Genomic DNA, 27,590 nt, shown 5'->3' with positions numbered 1-27,590 from the left:
AAAGAACATGTCTACAACTATGCTATGAGTAGATCACGGCACTCAATGAAAGTGAGACGAAGGTGCCTAAGTCAGGTATCCAACCAAACGTAAAGTACCTTGAACCAACTTGGCACTCAATTGGTGAAACAATTTGACAGTTCTTTTATTTGCATCCAGACAAACAAAAACATTTTTTGACCGTTTTCGGTCCTACACTGGACCTTTCTCCGAAAATTATTTTCATAGAAGATTACTAGAAGAGGAGCTGTGAAAGCAAACCCATATTTTGATGGGTCAGTTGTCCATGAAAGATATCCTGTGATGCTGGATGTGCTTAAATTTGTAGTATGGGCTATCTTGCTTTTGGCAGAAAGTGGCACACAGAAAAAGAGTGGCACCGTGAGGTAGACAGAGGAAAAATGATGCCTTGTTGAATGTCTCAAAAAGGCAATCAGCGGAAGTGCGCTTCTATAGGTGGCAAACTTATTGCATATGAATTGCTCTGTAATATAATTTGACTGCAGCAGGAGCCCAACTGAATACTTTGGACCAACAAGTACCGTAATAAAGCCACGTTCATAGGAATGACGCCCGTATTGCCCCAGGATGGCGCTTAAGACTAGACCTGGAGGAGATGTGTGCTGCTCTGTGTGGAAACACCCATAGAAGCGCACTTCCGCTGATTGCCTTTTTGAGGCATTCAACAAGGGATCATTTTTCCTCTGGCTACCTCACGGTCACAATTGACCCATGAAAATATGGGTTTGCTTTCACAGCTCCTCTTCTAGTAATCTTCTATGAAAATAATTTTCTGAGGAAGGTCCAGTGTAGGACCGAAAACAATCAAAAAAGGTTTTTGTTTGTCTGGATGCAAATAAAACAACTGTCAAATTGTTTCACCTATTGAGTTCCAAGTTGTTTCCAGATGTCTACAACTATGAACATTTGATTTCTTTTGCTTGTGAAGAAAATTACAAATAGGACAAAATAACTGAAAACTTCAGTGTGCATAACTATTCACCCCCTAAACTCTTTACAGCTGCAAGTCACTTTGGATAAGTCTCTATGAGCTTTCCACATCTTACCACTGGGATTTTTGCCCTTTCCTCAAGGCAAAACTGCTCTAGGTCCTTCAAGTTGGATAGTTTCCTCTGGTGAACAGCAATCTTCAATTCTGACCACAGATTCTCAATTGGATTAAGGTTTGGTCTGTAACTCGGCCTCTCCAAAACATATACATGTTTCCTCTTAACTCATGAGCTTTCCTTTAGCAGTATGCTTTGGGTTGTTGGAAGGTGAACCTCCATCCTGTCTCAAATCATTGACAGACTGAAACAGGTTTTGCTGAAGAATATTCCTTATTCCTGTATTTCCCACCATCAATCTTCCCCTCAAATCGGACCATTTTCCCTATCACTGCTGCCAAAAAACATCCCTACAGCACGGTGCTGACACCAACATGTTTCACTGTGGGGATGGTGTTTTTGGAGTGATGATCTGTGTTGGTAAGGCGCCAGACATAGTGTTTACCTTGGTGGCCAAAAAGATCAATTTTGGTCTCTTCTGACCACAGCACCTTCCTCCATAAATTTTGTGAATGTCTTTTTTTAAATGCAAAATGAGCTTTACAGTTTTTATGTGCAGGTAAAGGATTTTTTCTGCCCACTCTGCCATAAAGGCCACCTTTCTGGAGTATACGGCTTATTGTGGTCATATGGACAGATACTCCAGTCTCTGCTTAGGAATTTTGCAGCTCCTTCAGAGTTACCTTTGGTCTCTGTACTACCTCCTTGTCCAGGCTGAAAGTTTTGGTGGACTGCCCTGTCTTGGCAGATTTGTTGTCGTACCAGGTTATTTCCATTTGATGATAATGGATTTGATCGTGCTCTGGGGAAGCATTAAAGATTGGAATATTGTTTTATAACCCAACCCTGACTTATTCTTCTGAACAGCTTTGTCCTTGACTTCTTTGGAGATCCCCTTGGTCTTCATGATGTTGTTTGGTTAGTGGTGCCTCTTGCTTAATGGCTATGTATAGTGAGGAGGCAGGACTTGCTGAGTCCTAGATGATGCAGTCATGTCTGCTATGCAGCCAGGAGCTTAATTTCTTCTGTAACTGGGGCTAATATATCAGTATGAGTTACAGGTGAAATCGGTAAAAAAAATATAAAAATATTTTCAAATATTTTTCTCACTTCACCAACTTAGACTCTTTAGTGCTGATGCACACAAATCAGATTACAAAAATATTAAAACACAGGTTGTAATGTAACAAAGTAGGTAAAAAATCAAGGGGGTGAATACTTTTGTAAGCCCCTGTACTTGAATAAAACTATATGAATTTGGTATCATTATAATTGTTCTGACGCATAGAATAAATTTCTCACTTTAATTTTGCAGAGGAAAAATAACATAACATTTAAAATGTAAAAAAAAAATTAGAAGGTAGGTAATAAATTATATACCACTGAAATATAGAAATTATCCCAGACAAAACCAGTCCTGATACAGCTACGTAGACAAGATAAATTTATGACTCCAGCAACACAACAATGGGGGGAAAGAAGATGTGTGGTTGTTAAGAGGTTAATGATCACCATAGTGTCCCCTTCCCTACATAAGTCCAGCAGAACGCGTTTTATCTCCAGCATATCTCTGATTTGCTTTTGAATATTCTGTATTAAAGCAATAAACTATTTTTATTCTAGGAAAGTGCAGCTCTGATTATTTACTCAAGACCTCATTGGAAAAAAAAAATTGTGTAATTTTTTCCCACAGGAACGTTGGAAAAAGGCAAATTTAGAGAAGAATGTTTTCCTAGATGGTTTTGTAGCCTTTGGCGGAGGAAAGTTCCAGTGCCCGGGAAGGTCAGTGATACGGCCTGGTGGTGGTTATACTCTGACATCAGCAATGGTGGCTCAGCGAAGACGCTTGAAGCATAACACAACACTGACACATTACACACTTTACTAATTGGCTGAATATCAATATCTATGTGATGAGAAAACACTTCAAATAACATAAAGACTGAGGGGTTTAGTATATAGAGGATCTGTCGGCTTTCCTGTGTGGTGTAGTATATAGAGGATCTGTCAGCTCTCCTGTGTGGTGTAGTATATAGAGGATCTGTCGGCTCTCCTGTGTGGTGTAGTATATAGGGGATCTGTCGGCTCTCCTGTGTGGTGCAGTATATAGGGGATCTGTCAGCTCTCCTGTGTGGTGTAGTATATAGAGGATCTGTCGGCTCTCCTGTGTGGTGTAGTATATAGAGGATCTGTCAGCTCTCCTGTGTGGTGTAGTATATAGAGGATCTGTCGGCTCTCCTGTGTGGTGTAGTATATAGAGGATCTGTCAGCTCTCCTGTGTGGTGTAGTATATAGAGGATCTGTCAGCTCTCCTGTGTGGTGTAGTATATAGAGGATCTGTCAGCTCTCCTGTGTGGTGTAGTATATAGAGGATCTGTCGGCTCTCCTGTGTGGTGTAGTATATAGAGGATCTGTCAGCTCTCCTGTGTGGTGTAGTATATAGAGGATCTGTCGGCTCTCCTGTGTGGTGTAGTATATAGAGGATCTGTCAGCTCTCCTGTGTGGTGTAGTATATAGGGGATCTGTCAGCTCTCCTGTGTGGTGCAGTATATAGGGGATCTGTCAGCTCTCCTGTGTGGTGCAGTATATAGGGGATCTGTCAGCTCTGCTGTGTGGTGCAGTATTTAGAGGATCTGTCAGCTCTCCTGTGTGGTGTAGTATATAGAGGATCTGTCGGCTCTCCTGTGTGGTGTAGTATATAGAGGATCTGTCAGCTCTCCTGTGTGGTGTAGTATATAGAGGATCTGTCAGCTCTCCTGTGTGGTGTAGTATATAGAGGATCTGTCGGCTCTCCTGTGTGGTGTAGTATATAGAGGATCTGTCAGCTCTCCTGTGTGGTGTAGTATATAGAGGATCTGTCGGCTCTCCTGTGTGGTGTGGTATATAGAGGATCTGTCGGCTCTCCTGTGTGGTGTAGTATATAGAGGATCTGTCGGCTCTCCTGTGTGGTGTAGTATATAGAGGATCTGTCAGCTCTCCTGTGTGGTGTAGTATATAGGGGATCTGTCAGCTCTCCTGTGTGGTGCAGTATATAGGGGATCTGTCAGCTCTCCTGTGTGGTGTAGTATATAGAGGATCTGTCAGCTCTCCTGTGTGGTGTAGTATATAAAGGATCTGTCAGCTCTCCTGTGTGGTGTAGTATGTAGAGGATCTGTCAGCTCTCCTGTGTGGTGTAGTATATAGAGGATCTGTCGGCTCTCCTGTGTGGTGTAGTATATAGAGGATCTGTCAGCTCTCCTGTGTGGTGTAGTATATAGAGGATCTGTCAGCTCTCCTGTGTGGTGTATTATATAGAGGATCTGTCAGCTCTCCGGTGTGGTGTAGTATATAGAGGATCTGTCAGCTCTCCTGTGTGGTGTAGTATATAGAGGATCTGTCAGCTCTCCTGTGTGGTGTAGTATATAGAGGATCTGTCAGCTCTCATGTGTGATGCAGTATATAGTGGATCTGTCGGCTCTCCTGTGTTGTGTAGTATAGAGGATCTGTCGGCTCTCCTGTGTGGTGTAGTATATAGAGGATCTGCCGGCTCTCCTGTGTGGTGTAGTATATAGAGGATCTGTCGGCTCTCCTGTGTGATGTAGTATATAGAGGATCTGTCGGCTCTCCTGTGTGATGTAGTATATAGAGGATCTGTCGGCTCTCCTGTGTGGTGTAGTATATAGAGGATCTGCCGGCTCTCCTGTGTTGTGTAGTATATAGAGGATCTGTCGGCTCTCCTGTGTGGTGTAGTATATAGAGGATCTGTCGGCTCTCCTGTGTGGTGTAGTATATAGAGGATCTGTCGGCTCTCCTGTGTGGTGTAGTATATAGAGGATCTGCCGGCTCTCCTGTGTTGTGTAGTATATAGAGGATCTGTCGGCTCTCCTGTGTGGTGTAGTATATAGAGGATCTGTCGGCTCTCCTGTGTGGTGTAGTATATAGAGGATCTGTCAGCTCTCCTGTGTGGTGTAGTATATAGAGGATCTGTCAGCTCTCCTGTGTGGTGTAGTATACAGAGGATCTGTCAGCTCTCCTGTGTGGTGTAGTATATAGAGGATCTGTCGGCTCTCCTGTGTGGTGTAGTATATAGAGGATCTGTCGGCTCTCCTGTGAGTGTAGTATATAGAGTATCTGTCAGCTCTGCTGTGTGGTGCAGTATTTAGAGGATCTGTCAGCTCTCCTGTGTGGTGTAGTATATAGAGGATCTGTCGGCTCTCCTGTGTGGTGTAGTATATACAGGATCTGTCGGCTCTCCTGTGTGGTGTAGTATATACAGGATCTGTCGGCTCTCCTGTGTGGTGTAGTATATAGAGGATCTGTCGGCTCTCCTGTGTGGTGTAGTATATAGAGGATCTGTCAGCTCTTCTGTGTGGTGTAGTACAGTCATATGTAAAAGTTTGGGCACCCCTATTAATGTTAACCTTTTTTCTTTATAACAATTTTGGTTTTTGCAACAGCTATTTCAGTTTCATATATCTAATAACTGATGGACTCAGTTATATTTCTGGATTCAAATGAGGTTTATTGTACTAACAGAAAATGTGCAATCTGCATTTAAACAAAATTTGACCGGTGCAAAAGTATGGGCACCCTTATCATTTTCTTGATTTGAACACTCCTAACTACTTTTTACTGACTTCCTGAAGCACTAAATTGGTTTTGTAACCTCATTGAGCTTTGAACTTCATAGCCAGGTATATCAAATCATGAGAAAAGGTATTTAAGGTGGCCACTTGCAAGTAGTTCTCCTATTTGATTCTCCTATAAAGAGTGGCATCATGGGCTCCTCAAAACAACTCTCAAATGATCTGAAAACAAAGATTATTCAACATAGCTTTTCAGGGGAAGGATACAAAAAGTTGTCTCAGTGATTTAACCTGTCAGTTTCCACTGTGAGGAACATAGTTAGGAAATGGAAGAACACAGGTACAGTTCTTGTTAAGCCCAGAAGTGGCAGGCCAAGAAAAATATCAGAAAGGCAGAGAAGAAGAATGGTGAGAGCAGTCAAGGACAATCCACAGACCACCTCCAAAGACCGGCAGCATCATCTTGCTGCAGATGGTGTCACTGTGCATCGGTCAACAATACAGCGCATGCATAAAGCCTTTTTGTATGACCAAACAACTCAATCTTTGTTTCATCAGTCCACAGGACCTTCTTCCAAAATGTAACTGGCTTGTCCAAATGTGCTTTTGCATACCTCAGGCGACTCTGTTTGTGGCGTGCTTGCAGAAACGGCTTCTTTCGCATCACTCTCCCATACAGCTTCTCCTTGTGCAAAGTGCGCTGTATTGTTGACCGATGCACAGTGACACCATCTGCAGCAAGATGATGCTGCAGGTCTTTGGAGGTGGTCTGTGGATTGTCCTTGACTGTTCTCACCATTCTTCTTCTCTGCCTTTCTGATATTTTTCTTGGCCTGCCACTTCTGGGCTTAACAAGAACTGTACCTGTTTTCTTCCATTTCCTTATTATGTTCCTCACAGTGGAAACTGACAGGTTAAATCTCTGAGACAACTTTTTGTATCCTTCCCCTGAAAAGCTATGTTGAATAATCTTTGTTTTCAGATCATTTGAGAGTTGTTTTGAGGAGCCCATGATGCCACTCTTCATAGGAGAATCAAATAGGAGAACTACTTGCAAGTGGCCACTTTAAATACCTTTTCTCATGATTTGATACACCTGGCTATGAAGTTCAAAGCTTAATGAGGATACAAAACCAATTTAGTGCTTCAGGAAGTCAGTAAAAAGTAGTTAGGAGTGTTCAAATCAAGAAAATGATAAGGGTGCCCATACTTTTGCACCGGTCAAATTTTGTTTAAATGCAGATTGCACATTTTCTGTTAGTACAATAAACCTCATTTGAATCCAGAAATATAACTGAGTCCATCAGTTATTAGATATATGAAACTGAAATAGCTGTTGCAAAAACCAAAATTGTTATAAAGAAAAAAGGTTAACATTAATAGGGGTGCCCAAACTTTTACATATGACTGTATATACAGGATCTGTCGGCTCTCCTGTGTGGTGTAGTATATAGAGGATCTGTCAGCTCTCCTGTGTGGTGTAGTATATAGAGGATCTGTCGGCTCTCCTGTGTGGTGTATATAGAGGATCTGTCAGCTCTTCTGTTTGGTGTAGTATATAGAGGTTCTGTCAGCTCTCCTGTGTGGTGTAGTATATAGAGGATCTGTCAGCTCTCCTGTGTGGTGTAGTATATAGAGGATCTGTCAGCTCTCCTGTGTGGTGTAGTATATAGAAGATCTGTCAGTTCTCCTGTGTAGTGTAGTATTTAGAGGATCTGTCAGCTCTCCTGTGTGGTGTAGTATATAGAGGATCTGTCGGCTCTCCTGTGTGGTGTAGTATATAGAGGATCTGTCAGCTCTCCTGTGTGGTGTAGTATATAGAGGATGTGTCCTGTGTGGTGTAGTATATAGAGGATCTGTGAGCTCTCCTGTGTGGTGTAGTATATAGAGGATCTGTCAGCTCTCCTGTGTGGTGTAGTATATAGAGGATCTGTCAGCTCTCCTGTGTGATGTAGTATATAGAGGATCTGTCAGCTCTCCTGTGTGATGTAGTATATAGTGGATCTGTCAGCTCTCCTGTGTGGTGTAGTATATAGAGGATCTGTCAGCTCTCCTGTGTGGTGTTGTATATAGAGGATCTGTCAGCTCTTCTGTGTGGTGTAGTATATAGAGGATGTGTCCTGTGTGGTGTAGTATATAGAGGATCTGTCAGCTCTCCTGTGTGGTGTAGTATATAGAGGTTCTGTCAGCTCTCCTGTGTGGTGTAGTATATAGAGGATCTGTCAGCTCTCCTGTGTGGTGTAGTATATAGAGGTTCTGTCAGCTCTCCTGTGTGGTGTAGTATATAGAGGATCTGTCGGCTCTCCTGTGTGGTGTAGTATATAGAGGATCTGTCGGCTCTCGTGTGTGGTGTAGTATATAGAGGATCTGTCAGCTCTCCTGTGTGGTGTAGTATATAGAGGTTCTGTCAGCTCTCCTGTGTGGTGTAGTATATAGAGGATCTGTCAGCTCTCCTGTGTGGTGTAGTATATAGAGGATCTGTCGGCTCTCCTGTGTGATGTAGTATATAGAGGATCTGTCAGCTCTCCTGTGTGGTGTAGTATATAGAGGATCTGTCAGTTCTCCTGTCTGGTGTATTATTTACAGGATCTGTCAGTTCTCCTGTGTGGTGTAGTATATAGAGGATCTGTCGGCTCTCCTGTGTGGTGTAGTATATAGAGGATCTGTCAGCTCTCCTGTGTGGTGTAGTATATACAGGATCTGTCGGCTCTCCTGTGTGGTGTAGTATATAGAGGATCTGTCGGCTCTCCTGTGTGGTGTAGTATATAGAGGATCTGTCAGCTCTCCTGTGTGGTGTAGTATATAGAGGATCTGTCAGCTCTCCTGTGTGGTGTAGTATATAGAGGATCTGTCAGCTCTCCTGTGTGGTGTAGTATATAGAGGATCTGTCAGCTCTCCTGTGTGGTGTAGTATATAGAGGATCTGTCAGCTCTCCTGTGTGGTGTAGTATATAGAGGATGTGTCCTGTGTGGTGTAGTATATAGAGGATCTGTCAGCTCTCCTGTGTGGTGTAGTATATAGAGGATCTGTCAGCTCTCCTGTGTGGTGTAGTATATAGAGGATCTGTCGGCTCTCCTGTGTGGTGTAGTATATAGAGGATCTGTCAGCTCTCCTGTGTGGTGTAGTATATAGAGTATCTGTCAGCTCTGCTGTGTGGTGTAGTATTTAGAGGATCTGTCAGCTCTCCTGTGTGGTGTAGTATATAGCGGATCTGTCAGCTCTCCTGTGTGATGTAGTATATAGAGGATCTGTCAGCTCTCCTGTGTGATGTAGTATATAGTGGATCTGTCAGCTCTCCTGTGTGGTGTAGTATATAGAGGATCTGTCGGCTCTCCTGTGTGGTGTAGTATATAGAGGATCTGTCGGCTCTCCTGTGTGGTGTAGTATATAGAGGATCTGTCAGTTCTCCTGTGTGGTGTAGTATATAGAGGATCTGTCAGTTCTCCTGTGTGGTGTATTATTTAGAGGATCTGTCAGCTCTCCTGTGTGGTGTAGTATATAGAGGATCTGTCAGTTCTCCTGTGTGGTGTATTATTTAGAGGATCTGTCAGCTCTCCTGTGTGGTGTAGTATATAGAGGATCTGTCAGCTCTCCTGTGTGGTGTAGTATATAGAGGATGTGTCCTGTGTGGTGTAGTATATAGAGGATCTGTGAGCTCTCCTGTGTGGTGTATATAGAGGATCTGTCAGCTCTCCTGTGTGGTGTAGTATATAGAGGATCTGTCGGCTCTCCTGTGTGGTGTAGTATATAGAGGATCTGTCAGCTCTCCTGTGTGGTGTAGTATATAGAGGATCTGTCAGCTCTCCTGTGTGGTGTAGTATATAGAGGATCTGTCAGTTCTCCTGTGTGGTGTATTATTTAGAGGATCTGTCTGCTCTCCTGTGTGGTGTAGTATATAGAGGATCTGTCAGCTCTCCTGTGTGGTGTATATAGAGGATCTGTCAGCTCTCCTGTGTGGTGTAGTATATAGAGGATCTGTCAGCTCTCCTGTGTGGTGTAGTATATAGAGGATCTGTCAGCTCTCCTGTGTGGTGTAGTATATAGAGGATCTGTCAGTTCTCCTGTGTGGTGTATTATTTAGAGGATCTGTCTGCTCTCCTGTGTGGTGTAGTATATAGAGGATCTGTCAGCTCTCCTGTGTGGTGTATATAGAGGATCTGTCAGCTCTCCTGTGTGGTGTAGTATATAGAGGATCTGTCAGCTCTCCTGTGTGGTGTAGTATATAGAGGATGTGTCCTGTGTGGTGTAGTATATAGAGGATCTGTGAGCTCTCCTGTGTAGTGTATATAGAGGATCTGTCAGCTCTCCTGTGTGGTGTAGTATATAGAGGATCTGTCGGCTCTCCTGTGTGGTGTAGTATATAGAGGATCTGTCAGCTCTCCTGTGTGGTGTAGTATATAGAGGATCTGTCAGCTCTCCTGTGTGGTGTAGTATATAGAGTATCTGTCAGCTCTGCTGTGTGGTGTAGTATTTAGAGGATCTGTCAGCTCTCCTGTGTGGTGTAGTATATAGCGGATCTGTCAGCTCTCCTGTGTGATGTAGTATATAGAGGATCTGTCAGCTCTCCTGTGTGATGTAGTATATAGTGGATCTGTCAGCTCTCCTGTGTGGTGTAGTATATAGAGGATCTGTCGGCTCTCCTGTGTGGTGTAGTATATAGAGGATCTGTCGGCTCTCCTGTGTGGTGTAGTATATAGAGGATCTGTCAGTTCTCCTGTGTGGTGTAGTATATAGAGGATCTGTCAGTTCTCCTGTGTGGTGTATTATTTAGAGGATCTGTCAGCTCTCCTGTGTGGTGTAGTATATAGAGGATCTGTCAGTTCTCCTGTGTGGTGTATTATTTAGAGGATCTGTCAGCCCTCCTGTGTGGTGTAGTATATAGAGGATCTGTCAGCTCTCCTGTGTGGTGTAGTATATAGAGGATGTGTCCTGTGTGGTGTAGTATATAGAGGATCTGTGAGCTCTCCTGTGTGGTGTATATAGAGGATCTGTCAGCTCTCCTGTGTGGTGTAGTATATAGAGGATCTGTCGGCTCTCCTGTGTGGTGTAGTATATAGAGGATCTGTCAGCTCTCCTGTGTGGTGTAGTATATAGAGGATCTGTCAGCTCTCCTGTGTGGTGTAGTATATAGAGGATCTGTCAGTTCTCCTGTGTGGTGTATTATTTAGAGGATCTGTCTGCTCTCCTGTGTGGTGTAGTATATAGAGGATCTGTCAGCTCTCCTGTGTGGTGTATATAGAGGATCTGTCAGCTCTCCTGTGTGGTGTAGTATATAGAGGATCTGTCAGCTCTCCTGTGTGGTGTAGTATATAGAGGATCTGTCAGCTCTCCTGTGTGGTGTAGTATATAGAGGATGTGTCCTGTGTGGTGTAGTATATAGAGGATCTGTCAGCTCTCCTGTGTGGTGTATTATTTAGAGGATCTGTCTGCTCTCCTGTGTGGTGTAGTATATAGAGGATCTGTCGGCTCTCCTGTGTGGTGTAGTATATAGAGGATCTGTCAGCTCTCCTGTGTGGTGTAGTATATAGAGTATCTGTCAGCTCTGCTGTGTGGTGTAGTATTTAGAGGATCTGTCAGCTCTCCTGTGTGGTGTAGTATATAGCGGATCTGTCAGCTCTCCTGTGTGATGTAGTATATAGAGGATCTGTCAGCTCTCCTGTGTGATGTAGTATATAGTGGATCTGTCAGCTCTCCTGTGTGGTGTAGTATATAGAGGATCTGTCGGCTCTCCTGTGTGGTGTAGTATATAGAGGATCTGTCGGCTCTCCTGTGTGGTGTAGTATATAGAGGATCTGTCAGTTCTCCTGTGTGGTGTAGTATATAGAGGATCTGTCAGTTCTCCTGTGTGGTGTATTATTTAGAGGATCTGTCAGCTCTCCTGTGTGGTGTAGTATATAGAGGATCTGTCAGTTCTCCTGTGTGGTGTATTATTTAGAGGATCTGTCAGCTCTCCTGTGTGGTGTAGTATATAGAGGATCTGTCAGCTCTCCTGTGTGGTGTAGTATATAGAGGATGTGTCCTGTGTGGTGTAGTATATAGAGGATCTGTGAGCTCTCCTGTGTGGTGTATATAGAGGATCTGTCAGCTCTCCTGTGTGGTGTAATATATAGAGGATCTGTCGGCTCTCCTGTGTGGTGTAGTATATAGAGGATCTGTCAGCTCTCCTGTGTGGTGTAGTATATAGAGGATCTGTCAGCTCTCCTGTGTGGTGTAGTATATAGAGGATCTGTCAGTTCTCCTGTGTGGTGTAGTATATAGAGGATCTGTCTGCTCTCCTGTGTGGTGTAGTATATAGAGGATCTGTCAGCTCTCCTTTGTGGTGTAGTATATAGAGGATCTGTCAGCTCTCCTGTGTGGTGTAGTATATAGGGGATCTGTCAGCTCTCCTGTGTGGTGTAGTATATAGAGGATCTGTCGGCTCTCCTGTGTGGTGTAGTATATAGAGGATCTGTCAGCTCTCCTGTGTGGTGTAGTATATAGAGGATCTGTCAGTTCTCCTGTGTGGTGTATTATTTAGAGGATCTGTCTGCTCTCCTGTGTGGTGTAGTATATAGAGGATCTGTCAGCTCTCCTGTGTGGTGTATATAGAGGATCTGTCAGCTCTCCTGTGTGGTGTAGTATATAGGGGATCTGTCAGCTCTCCTGTGTGGTGTAGTATCTAGAGCAGTGGTTGGCAATTAATTTTCCCGAGGTGCCACATGAGAGACGGTCATTGTTGTGGAACCAATAGAATGAAATTGTAACAGCTCATATTGCATACAGAAATGCTATTTGTACTCAATATTAGCATATATTAACATGTAATCATTTTATATGAATATTCATTGTATCAGTTAATATTGAGTAGAATTAAGTATGCTCAAATCCCCAGATATACAGAAAGAGCTCATACACAGTCCTTTATATACAGTATAAACGCCTCACATAGCATTTCTGTATGCAATATGAGCTGTTACATAGCCCTTTGTGTATAGCATGAGCCCCCAGGTAGTCTTCTATATACAGCCTGAGCCCTCACATAGCCTCCTATATACAGTATGAGCCCCCACCTAGCCTCTTATATGCAGTATGAGCCCCCACATAGCCTCCTATATACAGTATGAGCCCCCACATAGCCTCCTATATACAGTATGAGCCCCCACATAGCCTCCTATATACAGTGAGCCCCCACATAGCCTCCTATATACAGTATGAGCATGAGCCCCACCTAGCCTCCTATATACAATATGAGCCCCCACCTAGCCTCTTATATGCAGTATGAGCCCCCACATAGCCTCTTATATGCAGTATGAGCCCCCACATAGCCTCCTATATGCAGTATGAGCCTGTCATGGTCACGTGTGTCAGGACGCAGATGTTTCCGCAAGGCGAACCCATAACACACGTGACCCTGGATACACCGCCTCCAGTGGGGCGCATTTAAATAATAACACGTGCAGGTGGATACGCCGCCTCCACCTGGCGAATTTAGGTATTACACGTTAACATATACATTTCTGGAAACACCGCCTCCAGTAAGGCGCATTTAAATAATAAGGGGGGAACCTGGGAAACTATAACAATGGTGGGCCCTGCGATAGGGAATGGGGAAATGGAGACCTCCTGCACTCCCCTGAGCCAGTGTCCCTACACTCCTCACATTCCCTAAACAGGCTCCGCACCTGTCGCCGCACGCGTACCTTAACGCCCTTGCTCGCCCTGAGCCTAAACCCTCACTAGGGAATAGGTCGGTGCGGAGACTAATCCCACCACTGCACTAACAACACACATGAGGAAAGAGACAATACAGGGGAAACACCACTTATCTTTGCTCTGTTGCGTACGCTCCTAGCAACAGAGCCCACCACCTGCGTGCATCTTCTCCACCCTGATCCATCACCATAACTGGATCAGTCACCATCGTGCAGCCTGGGAGCAGAGTCCATCACCACTTGCAGCAGTCCAGTACACAGAGTCCCAAGATGAGTCCAGCCTCTGCCAAGAATCCAAGCATGCTCGAGTCCAGTTCTCAGCAACCAAGTAGAGCATGCTGAGTGCAACTCTCTTCCTAGTCGCCACTCCTCTAAGCCATGCCCGCACTTCCTGCCGACACCATAAACTGCGACTCCACCAAGCCATGCCAGTCCTTCCTGCAGACACCATTAGCTGGCACTCATTCTCTCTGGCTGACTGCGCAGGACTCCTATCCCGCTCCATCCTTCCACCAGGCTCTCCAACAACTCAGCAAGAAATATCACCAGCCGTGAGTGAACACCCTGAGCACACCTTTATAGGGAGTACACCTGATCCCTTATTAAGTGAACATTAACCTAAACCTAAGGTGCGATACCGCTAACCACCACCGGGGACAGTCAAAACACCTTTGAACTCAACCAAAGTAAAAAAAGTTCACTTTGTGCTTTTAATACCGCCAGATCCAACACTGGATCATGACAGAGCCCCCACATAGCCTCCTATATACAGTATGAGCCCCCGCATAGCCTCCTATATACAGTATGAGCCCCCACATAGCCTCCTATATACAGTATGAGCCCCCACATAGCCTCTTATATACAGTATGAGCCCCCACATAGCCTCCTATATACAGTATGAGCCCCCGCATAGCCTCCTATATACAGTATGAGCCCCCACATAGCCTCTTATATACAGTATGAGGCCCCACATAGCCTCTTATATACAGTATGAGCCCCCACATAGCCTCCTATATACACTATGAGCCCCCACATAGCCTCCTATATACAGTATGAGCCCCCACATAGCCTCCTATATACAGTATGAGCCCCCACATAGCCTCTTATATGACTCTCATGACTGATGTCGTCATGTCAGCTGTCTCGCATGCTGATTGTTGGAAGATGGAGCTGGCGGCTCCGTCCTCCACCAATGTATTCACCGCTATCTGCATTTCGTGGATGCGTATAGCAGTGACAGAGGGGGGCAGCGGATGGAGAGCGGGGGAGGGCACGGTGCTTCCCGTGGGCCACTGTTTCAGCCATTCCGCTGTCTCGGTCCACGGGCCGGAACAGCCAGAGGTTCAGATGTGGCCACGGGCTGCACTTTTCCCGGCTCTGATATGGAGGATACATTATATTTGTATTTCTTTCCCCCCTTAATTGTTATTCTGTATTGGTGTCTTTTGTTGCTTTGCTTGCTCAATACTTGTGCTGATGAGACATCCTGTCATCGGGTTATTTATACCTTGTAGTCCTGCCTTGATGCGGCTTTTGAAAAATACGAAGAGCACTTAATGTGTAAAAGTCAGGACGACCCTTATCTACTGTGCTGGTGATGGAAAGACACAATACAACTTTTCCGATGTCTGCCTGGCGCCAGGCCAGGACCCTTGTCTCTCTTATTAATTCTTCTTCTTGTGCTTTTGTAGATTTTCCCTTGTTCGTTCTTTCTTTATTTTTTTCTATATTTTGCCTTCAAGTTTTTCTCCGCCTGTTGTTCATGAAAGAAAAATAGTAAAGTAGTCACTGCCTCACCCACTCAATGTTTTAATTTTTTAAAAATACCTGCTACTCTATGTTGTGTGTTTTGTCTGAAAGTTGTCATTCTTCTCCCAGCAAGCTTGATTTCCGACTACATACTTGTAGGCATTTCTCGTTTTGGTTTTTGACCTATGCCGTTTATGATTGCTTCATTTCAAAAGCTCAACCAGCCCCCTTCTGTCTTAGCCAGCCAGCCCCCTTCTGTCTTAGCCAGCCAGACCCCTTCTGTCTTAGCCAGCCAGACCCCTTCTGTCTTAGCCAGCCAGAACCCTTCTGTCTTAGCCAGCCAGACCCCTTCTGTCTTAGCCAGCCCCCTTCTGACTATTGATTGACTGATTGAGAAGGAGGCTGGCTTAGCTATTGAATTTTCTGGTTAGCCAGCTCCCTCTTACACACAGAGCTTTCTCAACTGGGAGTGAGGCTGAAAACTGAATACCGGGGCAATTGTAGAAAAAAATATATATTCCCTTCGTTATATTCTTGTGTGAAAGTTTTTTTTTCCAAGTTGATAACTCCATTAAGGATATGTTGACTAATTATATCATTATTGCCCTCTACTCCTCTTTGGTCAGACCTCATCTGGAATACTGTGTCCAGTTTTTGGCGCCATATTTTAAAAAAGACATCAACAAACTGGAGCAAGTTCAGAAAAGAGCGACCAGAATGGTGACCGGTCTGCAAACCCTGTCTTATGAGGAAAGGTTGCAGGATTTGGGAATGTTTAGCTTGCAAAAGAGAATACTGAGAGGAGACTTAATAGCTGTCTACAAATATCTAAAGGGCTGTCACACTGTAGAAGGGTCATCTTTATTCTCATTTGCACAAGGAAAGACTAGAAGCAATGGGATGAAACTGAATGGGAGGAGACACAGATTAGATATTAGAAAAAACTTTTTGACAGTTAGAGTGATCAATGAGTGGATTAGGCTGCCACGAGAGGTGGTGAGTTCTCCTTCAATGGAAGTCTTCAAACAGAGGCTGGACAGACATCTGTCTGGGATGATTTAGCGAATCCTGCTTTGAGCAAGGGGTTGGACCAGATGGCCCAGGAGGTCCCTTCCAACTCTACAATTCTATGATTCTAGGTTTTCATAAATTTTGCAGTTTACATAGCAGAAAGTCTGGGCGGAACAATGAAGGAGTTAATCGCGAACTGAAATATCTTCCATTTTTCACACAGTCTAATTTTGGCTGAGGCTTGGGATCATTGAGTCTCCTGGGAATCGGGCAGACGGTAACAGAATAGTGTTTATCATCCCATGCGGCGGACACTGCGACAGAGAACATAAGACTTGAAAAGACCCCTCCGTGACCACATGACCTCCAGAATCTCCTCCCACATAATCTGTTCTTTAGACTTTTTTTTTTTTCAAGGATTCACTTTCATCAGTGTTGCAATTTTTCTTTGATATAATTAGTTTTGTCATTCCCCTGTCACTTTAAATGTTACATTTTCCCTCTGTGATGTCATCATTTCTACCCTACCACAGTGATCTCTCCTCTGTGATGTCATCATTTCTATTCAACCACAGTGATCGCTCCTCTGTGATGTCATCATTTCTATCCTACCACGGTGATCACGCCTCTGTGATGTCATCATTTCTATCCTACCACAGTGATCACTCCTCTGTGATGTCGTCATTTCTATCCTACCACGATGATCTCTCCTCTGTGATGTCATCATTTCTATTCAACCACAGTGATCGCTCCTCTGTGATGTCCTCATTTCTATCCTACCACAGTCATCACTCCTCTGTGATGTCATCATTTCTATCCTACCACAGTGATCGCTAGTCTGTGATGTGATCATTTCATCCTACCACAGTGATCACTCCTCTGTGATGTCATCATTTCTATCCTACCACCGTGATCTCTCCTCTGTGATGTCATCATTTTTATCCTACCACAGTGATATCTCCTCTGTGATGTCATCATTTCTATCCTACCACCGTGATCTCTCCTCTGTGATGTCATCATTTTTATCCTACCACAGTGATCTCTCTGTGATGTCATCTTTTCTATCCTACCACAGTGATCACTCCTCTGTGATGTCATCATTTCTATCCTACCACAGTGATCACTCCTCTGTGATGTCATCATTTCTATCCTGTCACAGTGATCTCTCCTCTGTGATGTCATCATTTCATCCTACCACAGTGATCGCTCCTTTGTGATGTCATCATTTCTATTCAACCACAGTGATCACTCCTCTGTGATGTCATCATTTCTATCCTACCACGGTGATCACTCCTCTGTGATGTCATCATTTCTATCCTACCACAGTGATCACTCCTCTGTGATGTCATCATTTCTATCCTGTCACAGTGATCTCTCCTCTGTGATGTCATCATTTCATCCTACCACAGTGATCGCTCCTTTGTGATGTCATCATTTCTATTCAACCACAGTGATCACTCCTCTGTGATGTCATCATTTCTATCCTACCACGGTGATCACTCCTCTGTGATGTCATCATTTCTATCCTACCACAGTGATCGCTCCTCTGTGATGTCATCATTTCTATCCTACCACAGTGATCTCTCCTCTGTGATGTCATCATTTCTATCCTACCACGGTGATCACTCCTCTGTGATGTCATCATTTCATCCTACCACAGTGATCGCTGCTCTGTGATGTCATCATTTCATCCTACCACAGTGATCGCTCCTTTGTGATGTCATCATTTCTATTCAACCACAGTGATCGCTCCTCTGTGATGTCGTCATTTCTATCCTACCACGGTGATCACTCCTCTGTGATGTCATCATTTCTACCCTACCACAGTGATCTCTCCTCTGTGATGTCATCATTTCATCCTACCACAGTGATCTCTCCTCTGTGATGTCATCATTTCTATCCTACCACGGTGATCACTCCTCTGTGATTTCATCATTTCTATCCTACCACAGTGATCGCTCCTCTGTGATGTCATCATTTCTATCCTACCACAGTGATCTCTCCTCTGTGATGTCATCATTTGATCCTACCACAGTGATCACTCCTCTGTGATGTCATCATTTCTATCCTACCACGGTGATCACTCCTCTGTGATGTCATCATTTCTACCCTACCACAGTGATCTCTCCTCTGTGATGTCATCATTTCATCCTACCACAGTGATCTCTCCTCTGTGATGTCATCATTTCTATCCTACCACAGTGATCACTCCTCTGTGATGTCATCATTTCTATCCTACCACGGTGATCACTCCTCTGTGATGTCATCATTTCTATCCTACCACAGTGATCACTCCTCTGTGATGTTGTCATTTCATCCTACCACAGTGATCTCTCCTCTGTGATGTCATCATTTCTATCCTACCACAGTGATCACTCCTCTGTGATGTCATCATTTCTATCCTACCACGGTGATCACTCCTCTGTGATGTCATAATTTCTATCCTATCACAGTGATCACTCCTCTGTGATGTTGTCATTTCTATCCTACCACAGTGATCACTCCTCTGTGATGTCATCATTTCTATCCTACCACAGTGATCTCTCCTATGTGATGTCATCATTTCTATCCTACCACAGTGGTCACTCCTCTGTGATGTCATCATTTCATCCTAGCACTGTGATCACTCCTCTGTGATGTCATCATTTCTATCCTGTCACAGTGATCTCTCCTCTGTGATGTCATCATTTCATCCTACCACAGTGATCACTCCTTTGTGATGTCATCATTTTTATCCTATCACAGTGATCTCTCCTCTGTGATGTCATCTTTTCTATCCTACCACAGTGATCACTCCTCTGTGATGTCATCATTTCTATCCTACCACAGTGGTCACTCCTCTGTGATGTCATCATTTCTATCCTACCACAGTGGTCACTCCTCTGTGATATCATCATTTGTATCCTACCACAGTGGTCACTCCTCTGTGATGTCATCATTTCTATCCTACCACAGTGGTCACTCCTCTGTGATGTCATCATTTCTATCCTATCACAGTGATCTCTCCTCTGTGATGTCATCATTTTTATCCTACCACAGTGATCGCTCCTCTGTGATGTCATCTTTTCTATCCTACCACAGTGGTCACTCCTCTGTGATGTTATCATTTCTATCCTACCACAGTGATCACTCCTCTGTGATATCATCATTTCTATCCTACCACAGTGATCTCTCCTCTGTGATGTCATCATTTTTATCCTACCACAGTGATCTCTCCTCTGTGATGTCATCATTTCTATCCTACCACAGTGATCACTCCTCTGTGATATCATCATTTCTATCCTACCACAGTGATCTCTGTGATGTCATCATTTTTATCCTACCACAGTGATCACTCCTCTGTGATGTCATCATTTCTATCCTACCACAGTGGTCACTCCTCTGTGATGTCATCATTTCTATCCTATCACAGTGGTCACTCCTCTGTGATGTCATCATTTCTACCCTACCACAGTGATCTCTCCTCTGTGATGTCATCATTTCATCCTACCACAGTGATCGCTCCTCTGTGATGTCATCATTTCTATCCTACCACAGTGGTCACTCCTCTGTGATATCATCATTTCTATCCTACCACAGTGATCACTCCTCTGTGATGTCATCATTTCTATCCTATCACAGTGGTTACTCCTCCGTGATGTCATCATTTCATCCTAGCACTGTGATCACTCCTCTGTGATGTCATCATTTCTATCCTGTCACAGTGATCTCTCCTCTGTGATGTCATCATTTCATCCTACCACAGTGATCGCTCCTTTGTGATGTCATCATTTTTATCCTACCACAGTGATCTCTCCTCTGTGATGTCATCTTTTCTATCCTACCACAGTGATCACTCCTCTGTGATGTCATCATTTCTATCCTACCACAGTGGTCACTCCTCTGTGATGTCATCATTTCTATCCTACCACAGTGGTCACTCCTCTGTGATATCATCATTTGTATCCTACCACAGTGGTCACTCCTCTGTGATGTCATCATTTCTATCCTACCACAGTGGTCACTCCTCTGTGATGTCATCATTTCTATCCTATCACAGTGATCTCTCCTCTGTGATGTCATCATTTTTATCCTACCACAGTGATCGCTCCTCTGTGATGTCATCTTTTCTATCCTACCACAGTGGTCACTCCTCTGTGATGTTATCATTTCTATCCTACCACAGTGATCACTCCTCTGTGATATCATCATTTCTATCCTACCACAGTGATCTCTCCTCTGTGATGTCATCATTTTTATCCTACCACAGTGATCTCTCCTCTGTGATGTCATCATTTCTATCCTACCACAGTGATCACTCCTCTGTGATATCATCATTTCTATCCTACCACAGTGATCTCTGTGATGTCATCATTTCTATCCTACCACAGTGGTCACTCCTCTGTGATGTCATCATTTCTATCCTACCACAGTGGTCACTCCTCTGTGATGTCATCATTTCTATCCTATCACAGTGGTCACTCCTCTGTGATGTCATCATTTCTACCCTACCACAGTGATCTCTCCTCTGTGATGTCATCATTTCATCCTACCACAGTGATCGCTCCTCTGTGATGTCATCATTTCTATCCTACCACAGTGGTCACTCCTCTGTGATATCATCATTTCTATCCTACCACAGTGATCACTCCTCTGTGATGTCATCATTTCTATCCTATCACAGTGGTCACTCCTCTGTGATGTCATCATTTCTATCCTATCACAGTGATCACTCCTCTGTGAATCATTTTTATCCTACTACAGTGATCTCTCCTCTGTGATGTCATCTTTTCTATCCTATCACAGTGATCACTCCTCTGTGATGTCATCATTTCTATCCTGTCACAGTGATCTCTCCTCTGTGATGTCATCATTTCTATCCTATCACAGTGATCACTCCTCTGTGAATCATTTTTATCCTACCACAGTGATCTCTCCTCTGTGATGTCATCTTTTCTATCCTATCACAGTGATCAGTCCTCTGTGATGTCATCATTTCTATCCTACCACAGTGGTCGCTCCTCTGTGATGTCATCATTTCTATCCTTCTGTGATTTCAGTAGTTCAGCCACTACTCCGTGAGTCACTAGTGCCTGTGATCATAATGATGTCAGCAGTTTTATACTTTGTCACTGACGTCATGTTCCTGTGATGTCACTAGTTCTGGATTCTGTCTGAAGTCACCAGTTTCACCTTCCATCAGTGATGTCCTATTCTTTTGATGTCACAGACAGTACTGGTGACGTTCTTCTACCTCTGACATCACTAGCTGTGTCCTCTGTGATGTCACAAGTTCTGCCATGTCTGTAATGTCACTGGTTCCCTGTTCTCTCAGTACTGTTGCTAGTTCAGACATATTAGTGCTGTCAGTTAGTGTGGGGTTTTATAATGAGATGTCACTAGTTGTGTATTCCCGCTGTCATGTCACTAGATTTGTCTACAAAATGCAAATGTCACTAATTCTGTCTTCCCTCAATGATCTGTCTGGTTCTTTTTAACCCTCTACAAGGTTACTGCTTGTGCCTTCGTCCTGCATTTGTCTTTTCTCTTTGATGTTACTCATTTGATTCTGTCTGGTTCCAGTGATGTCACTATTACTGTCATGTGTCTGCCTTTGTCATGTTTCTGTGATGTCACTGCTTCTCTCTTTTCCCTCTGATATCACTGCTTTTCTCTTTCCCCTGTGATGTCACTGCTTCTCTCTTTTCCCTGTGATGTCACTGCTTCTCTCTTTCCCCTGTGATGTCACTGCTTCTCTCTTTCCCCTGTGATGTCACTGCTTCTCTCTTTTCCCTGTGATGTCACTGCTTCTCTCTTTTCCCTGTGATGTCACTGCTTCTCTCTTCTTCCTGTGATGTCACTGCTTCTCTCTTCTTCCTGTGATGTCACTGCTTCTCTCTTTTCCCTGTGATGTCACTGCTTCTCTCTTTCCCCTGTGATGTCACTGCTTCTCTCTTTTCCCTGTGATGTCACTGCTTCTCTCTTTTCCCTGTGATGTCACTGCTTCTCTCTTCTTCCTGTGATGTCACTGCTTCTCTCTTCTTCCTGTGATGTCACTGCTTCTCTCTTTTCCCTGTGATGTCACTGCTTCTCTTTTCCCTGTGATGTCACTGCTTCTTTCTTTTCCCTCTGTTGTCACTGCTTTTCTCTTTCCCCTGTGATGTCACTGCTTCTCTCTTTTCCCTCTGTTGTCACTGCTTCTCTCTTTCCCCTGTGATGTCACTGCTTCTCTCTTTTCCCTGTGATGTCACTGCTTCTCTCTTTTCCCTGTGATGTCACTGCTTCTCTCTTCTTCCTGTGATGTCACTGCTTCTCTCTTTTCCCTGTGAAGTCACTGCTTCTCTCTTTTCCCTGTGATGTCACTGCTTCTCTCTTTTCCCTCTGTTGTCACTGCTTTTCTCTTTCCCCTGTGATGTCACTGCTTCTCTCTTTCCCCTGTGATGTCACTGCTTCTCTCTTTTCCCTGTGATGTCACTGCTTCTCTCTTTTCCCTGTGATGTCACTGCTTCTCTCGTGATGTCACTGCTTCTCTTTCCCCTGTGATGTCACTGCTTCTCTCTTTTCCCTGTGATGTCACTGCTTCTCTCGTGATGTCACTGCTTCTCTTTCCCCTGTGATGTCACTGCTTCTCTCTTTTCCCTGTGATGTCACTGCTTCTCTCTTCTTCCTGTGATGTCACTGCTTCTCTCTTTTCCCCTGTGATGTCACTGCTTCTCTTTTCCCTGTGATGTCACTGCTTCTCTCTTCTTCCTGTGATGTCACTGCTTCTCTCTTTTCCCTGTGATATCACTGCTTCTCTCTTTTCCCTGTGATGTCACTGCTTCTCTCTTTCCCCTGTGATGTCACTACTTCACTCTTTCCCCTGTGATGTCACTGCTTCTCTCTTTTCCCTGTGATGTCACTGCTTCTCTCTTTTCCCTGTGTTGTCACAGCTTCTCTCTTTCCCTGTGATGTCACTGCTTCTCTCTCCTTCCTGTGATGTCACTGCTTCTCTTTCCCGTGATGTCACTGCTTCTCTCTTTCCCCTGTGATGTCACTGCTTCTCTCTTTCCCCTGTGATGTCACTGCTTCTCTCTTTTCCCTGTGATGTCACTGCTTCTCTCTTCTTCCTGTGATGTCACTGCTTCTCTCTTTTCCCTGTGATGTCACTGCTTCTCTCTTTTCCCTCTGTTGTCACTGCTTTTCTTTCCCCTGTGATGTCACTGCTTCTCTCTTTCCCCTGTGATGTCACTGCTTCTCTCTTTTCCCTGTGATGTCACTGCTTCTCTCTTTTCCCTGTGATGTCACTGCTTTTCTCTTTCCCCTGTGATGTCACTGCTTCTCTTTCCCCTGTGATGTCACTGCTTCTCTCTTTTCCCTGTGATGTCACTGCTTCTCTCTTTTCCCTGTGATATCACTGCTTCTCTCTTTTCCCTGTGATGTCACTGCTTCTCTTTCCCCTGTGATGTCACTGCTTCTCTCTTTTCCCTGTGATGTCACTGCTTCTCTCTTCTTCCTGTGATGTCACTGCTTATCTCTTTTCCCTGTGATATCACTGCTTTTCTCTTTCCCCTGTGATGTCACTGCTTCTCTCTTTCCCCTGTGATGTCACTGCTTCTCTCTTTCCCCTGTGATGTCACTGCTTCTCTCTTTCCCCTGTGATGTCACTGCTTCTCTCTTTTCCCTGTGATGTCACTGTTTCTCCCTTCTTCCTGTGATGTCACTGCTTCTCTCTTTCCCTTGTGATGTCACTGCTTCTCTCTTCTTCCTGTGATGTCACTGCTTCTCTCTTTCCCCTGTGATGTCACTGCTTCTCTCTTTCCCCTGTGATGTCACTGCTTCTCTCTTTTCCCTGTGATGTCACTGCTTCTCTCTTCTTCCTGTGATGTCACTGCTTCTCTCTTTTCCCTGTGATGTCACTGCTTCTCTCTTCTTCCTGTGATGTCACTGCTTCTCTCTTTTCCCTGTGATGTCACTGCTTCTCTTTTCCCTGTGATGTCACTGCTTCTCTCTTTTCCCTGTGATGTCACTGCTTCTCTTCCCTCTGTTGTCACTGCTTTTCTCTTTCCCCTGTGATGTCACTGCTTCTCTCTTTTCCCTGTGATGTCACTGCTTCTCTCTTTTCCCTGTGATGTCACTGCTTCTCTCTTTTCCCTCTGTTGTCACTGCTTTTCTCTTTTCCCTGTGATGTCACTGCTTCTCTCTTTTCCCTGTGATGTCACTGCTTCTCTCTTTTCCCTGTGAAGTCACTGCTTCTCTCTTTTCCCTGTGATGTCACTGCTTCTCTCTTTTCCCTCTGTTGTCACTGCTTTTCTCTTTCCCCTGTGATGTCACTGCTTCTCTCTTTCCCCTGTGATGTCACTGCTTCTCTCTTTTCCCTGTGATGTCACTGCTTCTCTCTTTTCCCTGTGATGTCACTGCTTCTCTCGTGATGTCACTGCTTCTCTTTCCCCTGTGATGTCACTGCTTCTCTCTTTTCCCTGTGATGTCACTGCTTCTCTCGTGATGTCACTGCTTCTCTTTCCCCTGTGATGTCACTGCTTCTCTCTTTTCCCTGTGATGTCACTGCTTCTCTCTTCTTCCTGTGATGTCACTGCTTCTCTCTTTTCCCCTGTGATGTCACTGCTTCTCTTTTCCCTGTGATGTCACTGCTTCTCTCTTCTTCCTGTGATGTCACTGCTTCTCTCTTTTCCCTGTGATATCACTGCTTCTCTCTTTTCCCTGTGATGTCACTGCTTCTCTCTTTCCCCTGTGATGTCACTACTTCACTCTTTCCCCTGTGATGTCACTGCTTCTCTCTTTTCCCTGTGATGTCACTGCTTCTCTCTTTTCCCTGTGTTGTCACAGCTTCTCTCTTTCCCTGTGATGTCACTGCTTCTCTCTCCTTCCTGTGATGTCACTGCTTCTCTTTCCCGTGATGTCACTGCTTCTCTCTTTCCCCTGTGATGTCACTGCTTCTCTCTTTCCCCTGTGATGTCACTGCTTCTCTCTTTTCCCTGTGATGTCACTGCTTCTCTCTTCTTCCTGTGATGTCACTGCTTCTCTCTTTTCCCTGTGATGTCACTGCTTCTCTCTTTTCCCTCTGTTGTCACTGCTTTTCTTTCCCCTGTGATGTCACTGCTTCTCTCTTTCCCCTGTGATGTCACTGCTTCTCTCTTTTCCCTGTGATGTCACTGCTTCTCTCTTTTCCCTGTGATGTCACTGCTTTTCTCTTTCCCCTGTGATGTCACTGCTTCTCTTTCCCCTGTGATGTCACTGCTTCTCTCTTTTCCCTGTGATGTCACTGCTTCTCTCTTTTCCCTGTGATATCACTGCTTCTCTCTTTTCCCTGTGATGTCACTGCTTCTCTTTCCCCTGTGATGTCACTGCTTCTCTCTTTTCCCTGTGATGTCACTGCTTCTCTCTTCTTCCTGTGATGTCACTGCTTATCTCTTTTCCCTGTGATATCACTGCTTTTCTCTTTCCCCTGTGATGTCACTGCTTCTCTCTTTCCCCTGTGATGTCACTGCTTCTCTCTTTCCCCTGTGATGTCACTGCTTCTCTCTTTCCCCTGTGATGTCACTGCTTCTCTCTTTTCCCTGTGATGTCACTGTTTCTCCCTTCTTCCTGTGATGTCACTGCTTCTCTCTTTCCCCTGTGATGTCACTGCTTCTCTCTTCTTCCTGTGATGTCACTGCTTCTCTCTTTCCCCTGTGATGTCACTGCTTCTCTCTTTTCCCTGTGATGTCACTGCTTCTCTCTTCTTCCTGTGATGTCACTGCTTCTCTCTTCTTCCTGTGATGTCACTGCTTCTCTCTTTTCCCTGTGATGTCACTGCTTCTCTTTTCCCTGTGATGTCACTGCTTCTCTCTTTTCCCTGTGATGTCACTGCTTCTCTTCCCTCTGTTGTCACTGCTTTTCTCTTTCCCCTGTGATGTCACTGCTTCTCTCTTTTCCCTGTGATGTCACTGCTTCTCTCTTTTCCCTGTGATGTCACTGCTTCTCTCTTTTCCCTCTGTTGTCACTGCTTTTCTCTTTTCCCTGTGATGTCACTGCTTCTCTCTTTTCCCTGTGATGTCACTGCTTCTCTCTTTTCCCTGTGATGTCACTGCTTCTCTTTCCCCTGTGATGTCACTGCTTCTCTCTTTTCCCTGTGATGTCACTGCTTCTCTCTTCTTCCTGTGATGTCACTGCTTCTCTCTTTTCCTGTGATGTCACTTCTTTTCTCTTTTCCCTGTGATGTCACTGCTTCTCTCTTTCCCCTGTGATGTCACTGCTTCTCTCTTCCTGTGATGTCACTGCTTCTCTCTTTTCCCTGTGATATCACTGCTTCTCTCTTTTCCCTGTGATGTCACTGCTTTTCTCTTTTCCCTGTGATGTCACTGCTTCTCTCTTTTCCCTCTGATGTCACTGCTTCTCTCTTTTCCCTGTGATGTCACTGCTTCTCTCTTTTCCCTCTGATGTCACTGCTTCTCTCTTCTTCCTGTGATGTCACTGCTTCTCTCTTGTTCCTGTGATGTCACTGCTTCTCTCTTTTCCCTCTGTTGTCACTGCTTCTCTCTTTTCCCTCTGATGTCACTGCTTCTCTCTTTTCCCTCTGTTGTCACTGCTTCTCTCTTCTTCCTCTGATGTCACTGCTTCTCTCTTTTCCCTGTGATGTCACTGCTTCTCTCTTTTCCCTGTGATGTCACTGTTTCTCTCTTTTCCCTGTGATGTCACTGCTTCTCGCTTTCCCTGTGATGTCACTGCTTCTCTCTTTTCCCTCTGATGTCACAGCTTCTCTCTTTTCCCTGTGATGTCACTGCTTCTCTCTCTTCCCTCTGATGTCACTGCTTCTCTCTTTTCCCTGTGATGTCACTGCTTCTCTCTTTTCCCTCTGATGTCACTGCTTCTCTCTTTTCCCTCTGATGTCACTGCTTCTCTCTTTTCCCTGTGATGTCACTGCTTCTCTCTTTTCCCTCTGATGTCACTGCTTCTCTCTTCTTCCTGTGATGTCACTGCTTCTCTCTTGTTCCTGTGATGTCACTGCTTCTCTCTTTTCCCTCTGTTGTCACTGCTTCTCTCTTTTCCCTCTGATGTCACTGCTTCTCTCTTTTCCCTCTGTTGTCACTGCTTCTCTCTTCTTCCTCTGATGTCACTGCTTCTCTCTTTTCCCTGTGATGTCACTGCTTCTCTCTTTTCCCTGTGATGTCACTGTTTCTCTCTTTTCCCTGTGATGTCACTGCTTCTCCCTTTCCCTCTGATGTCACAGCTTCTCTCTTTTCCCTGTGATGTCACTGCTTCTCTCTTTTCCCTGTGATGTCACTGCTTCTCTTTCCTCTGTGATGTCACTGCTTCTCTCTTTTCCCTGTGATGTCACTGCTTCTCTCTTTTCCCTGTGATGTCACTGCTTCTCTCTTTTCCCTGTGATGTCACTGCTTCTCTCTTTTCTCTGTAATGTCACTGCTTCTCTCTCTTCCCTCTGATGTCACTATCTGCCTTCTTCGTAGTCATGTCCCGTAAGTCTTTACCTCTTAGTGACTCAGCTGAGATCCCTTTGTCCCTCATTTTGTACATTTTGACCACATACT

General features: G+C 44.5%; 1 protein-coding gene across 6 annotated transcripts in view; it reads left to right on the top strand.

Moving 5' to 3' along the window:
- CYP39A1 (cytochrome P450 family 39 subfamily A member 1) overlaps window positions 1–27,590 on the top strand; it is a 114,404-nt gene that overhangs the window by 51,856 nt on the left and 34,958 nt on the right. For all 6 annotated transcript variants that reach the window (XR_012234298.1, XR_012234297.1, XR_012234296.1 and 3 more), the window contains one exon: window positions 2,761–2,849. Coding sequence is in view for 3 of the 6 variants with exons in the window: in XM_073586551.1 (XP_073442652.1) it covers window positions 2,761–2,849 (89 nt within the window). In the remaining 3 variants the exon portion in view is untranslated. The remainder of the gene's footprint in view (window positions 1–2,760; window positions 2,850–27,590) is intronic.

Source organism: Dendrobates tinctorius, unplaced genomic scaffold, assembly GCF_039654945.1.
Source record: "Dendrobates tinctorius isolate UK_male_01 unplaced genomic scaffold, ASM3965494v1 ptg000093l, whole genome shotgun sequence".
In the NCBI taxonomy this organism is placed as follows: domain Eukaryota; kingdom Metazoa; phylum Chordata; class Amphibia; order Anura; family Dendrobatidae; genus Dendrobates; species Dendrobates tinctorius.
Note: the sequence above shows the minus strand (reverse complement) of the source record. Positions and strands in the feature narration are given on the sequence as shown.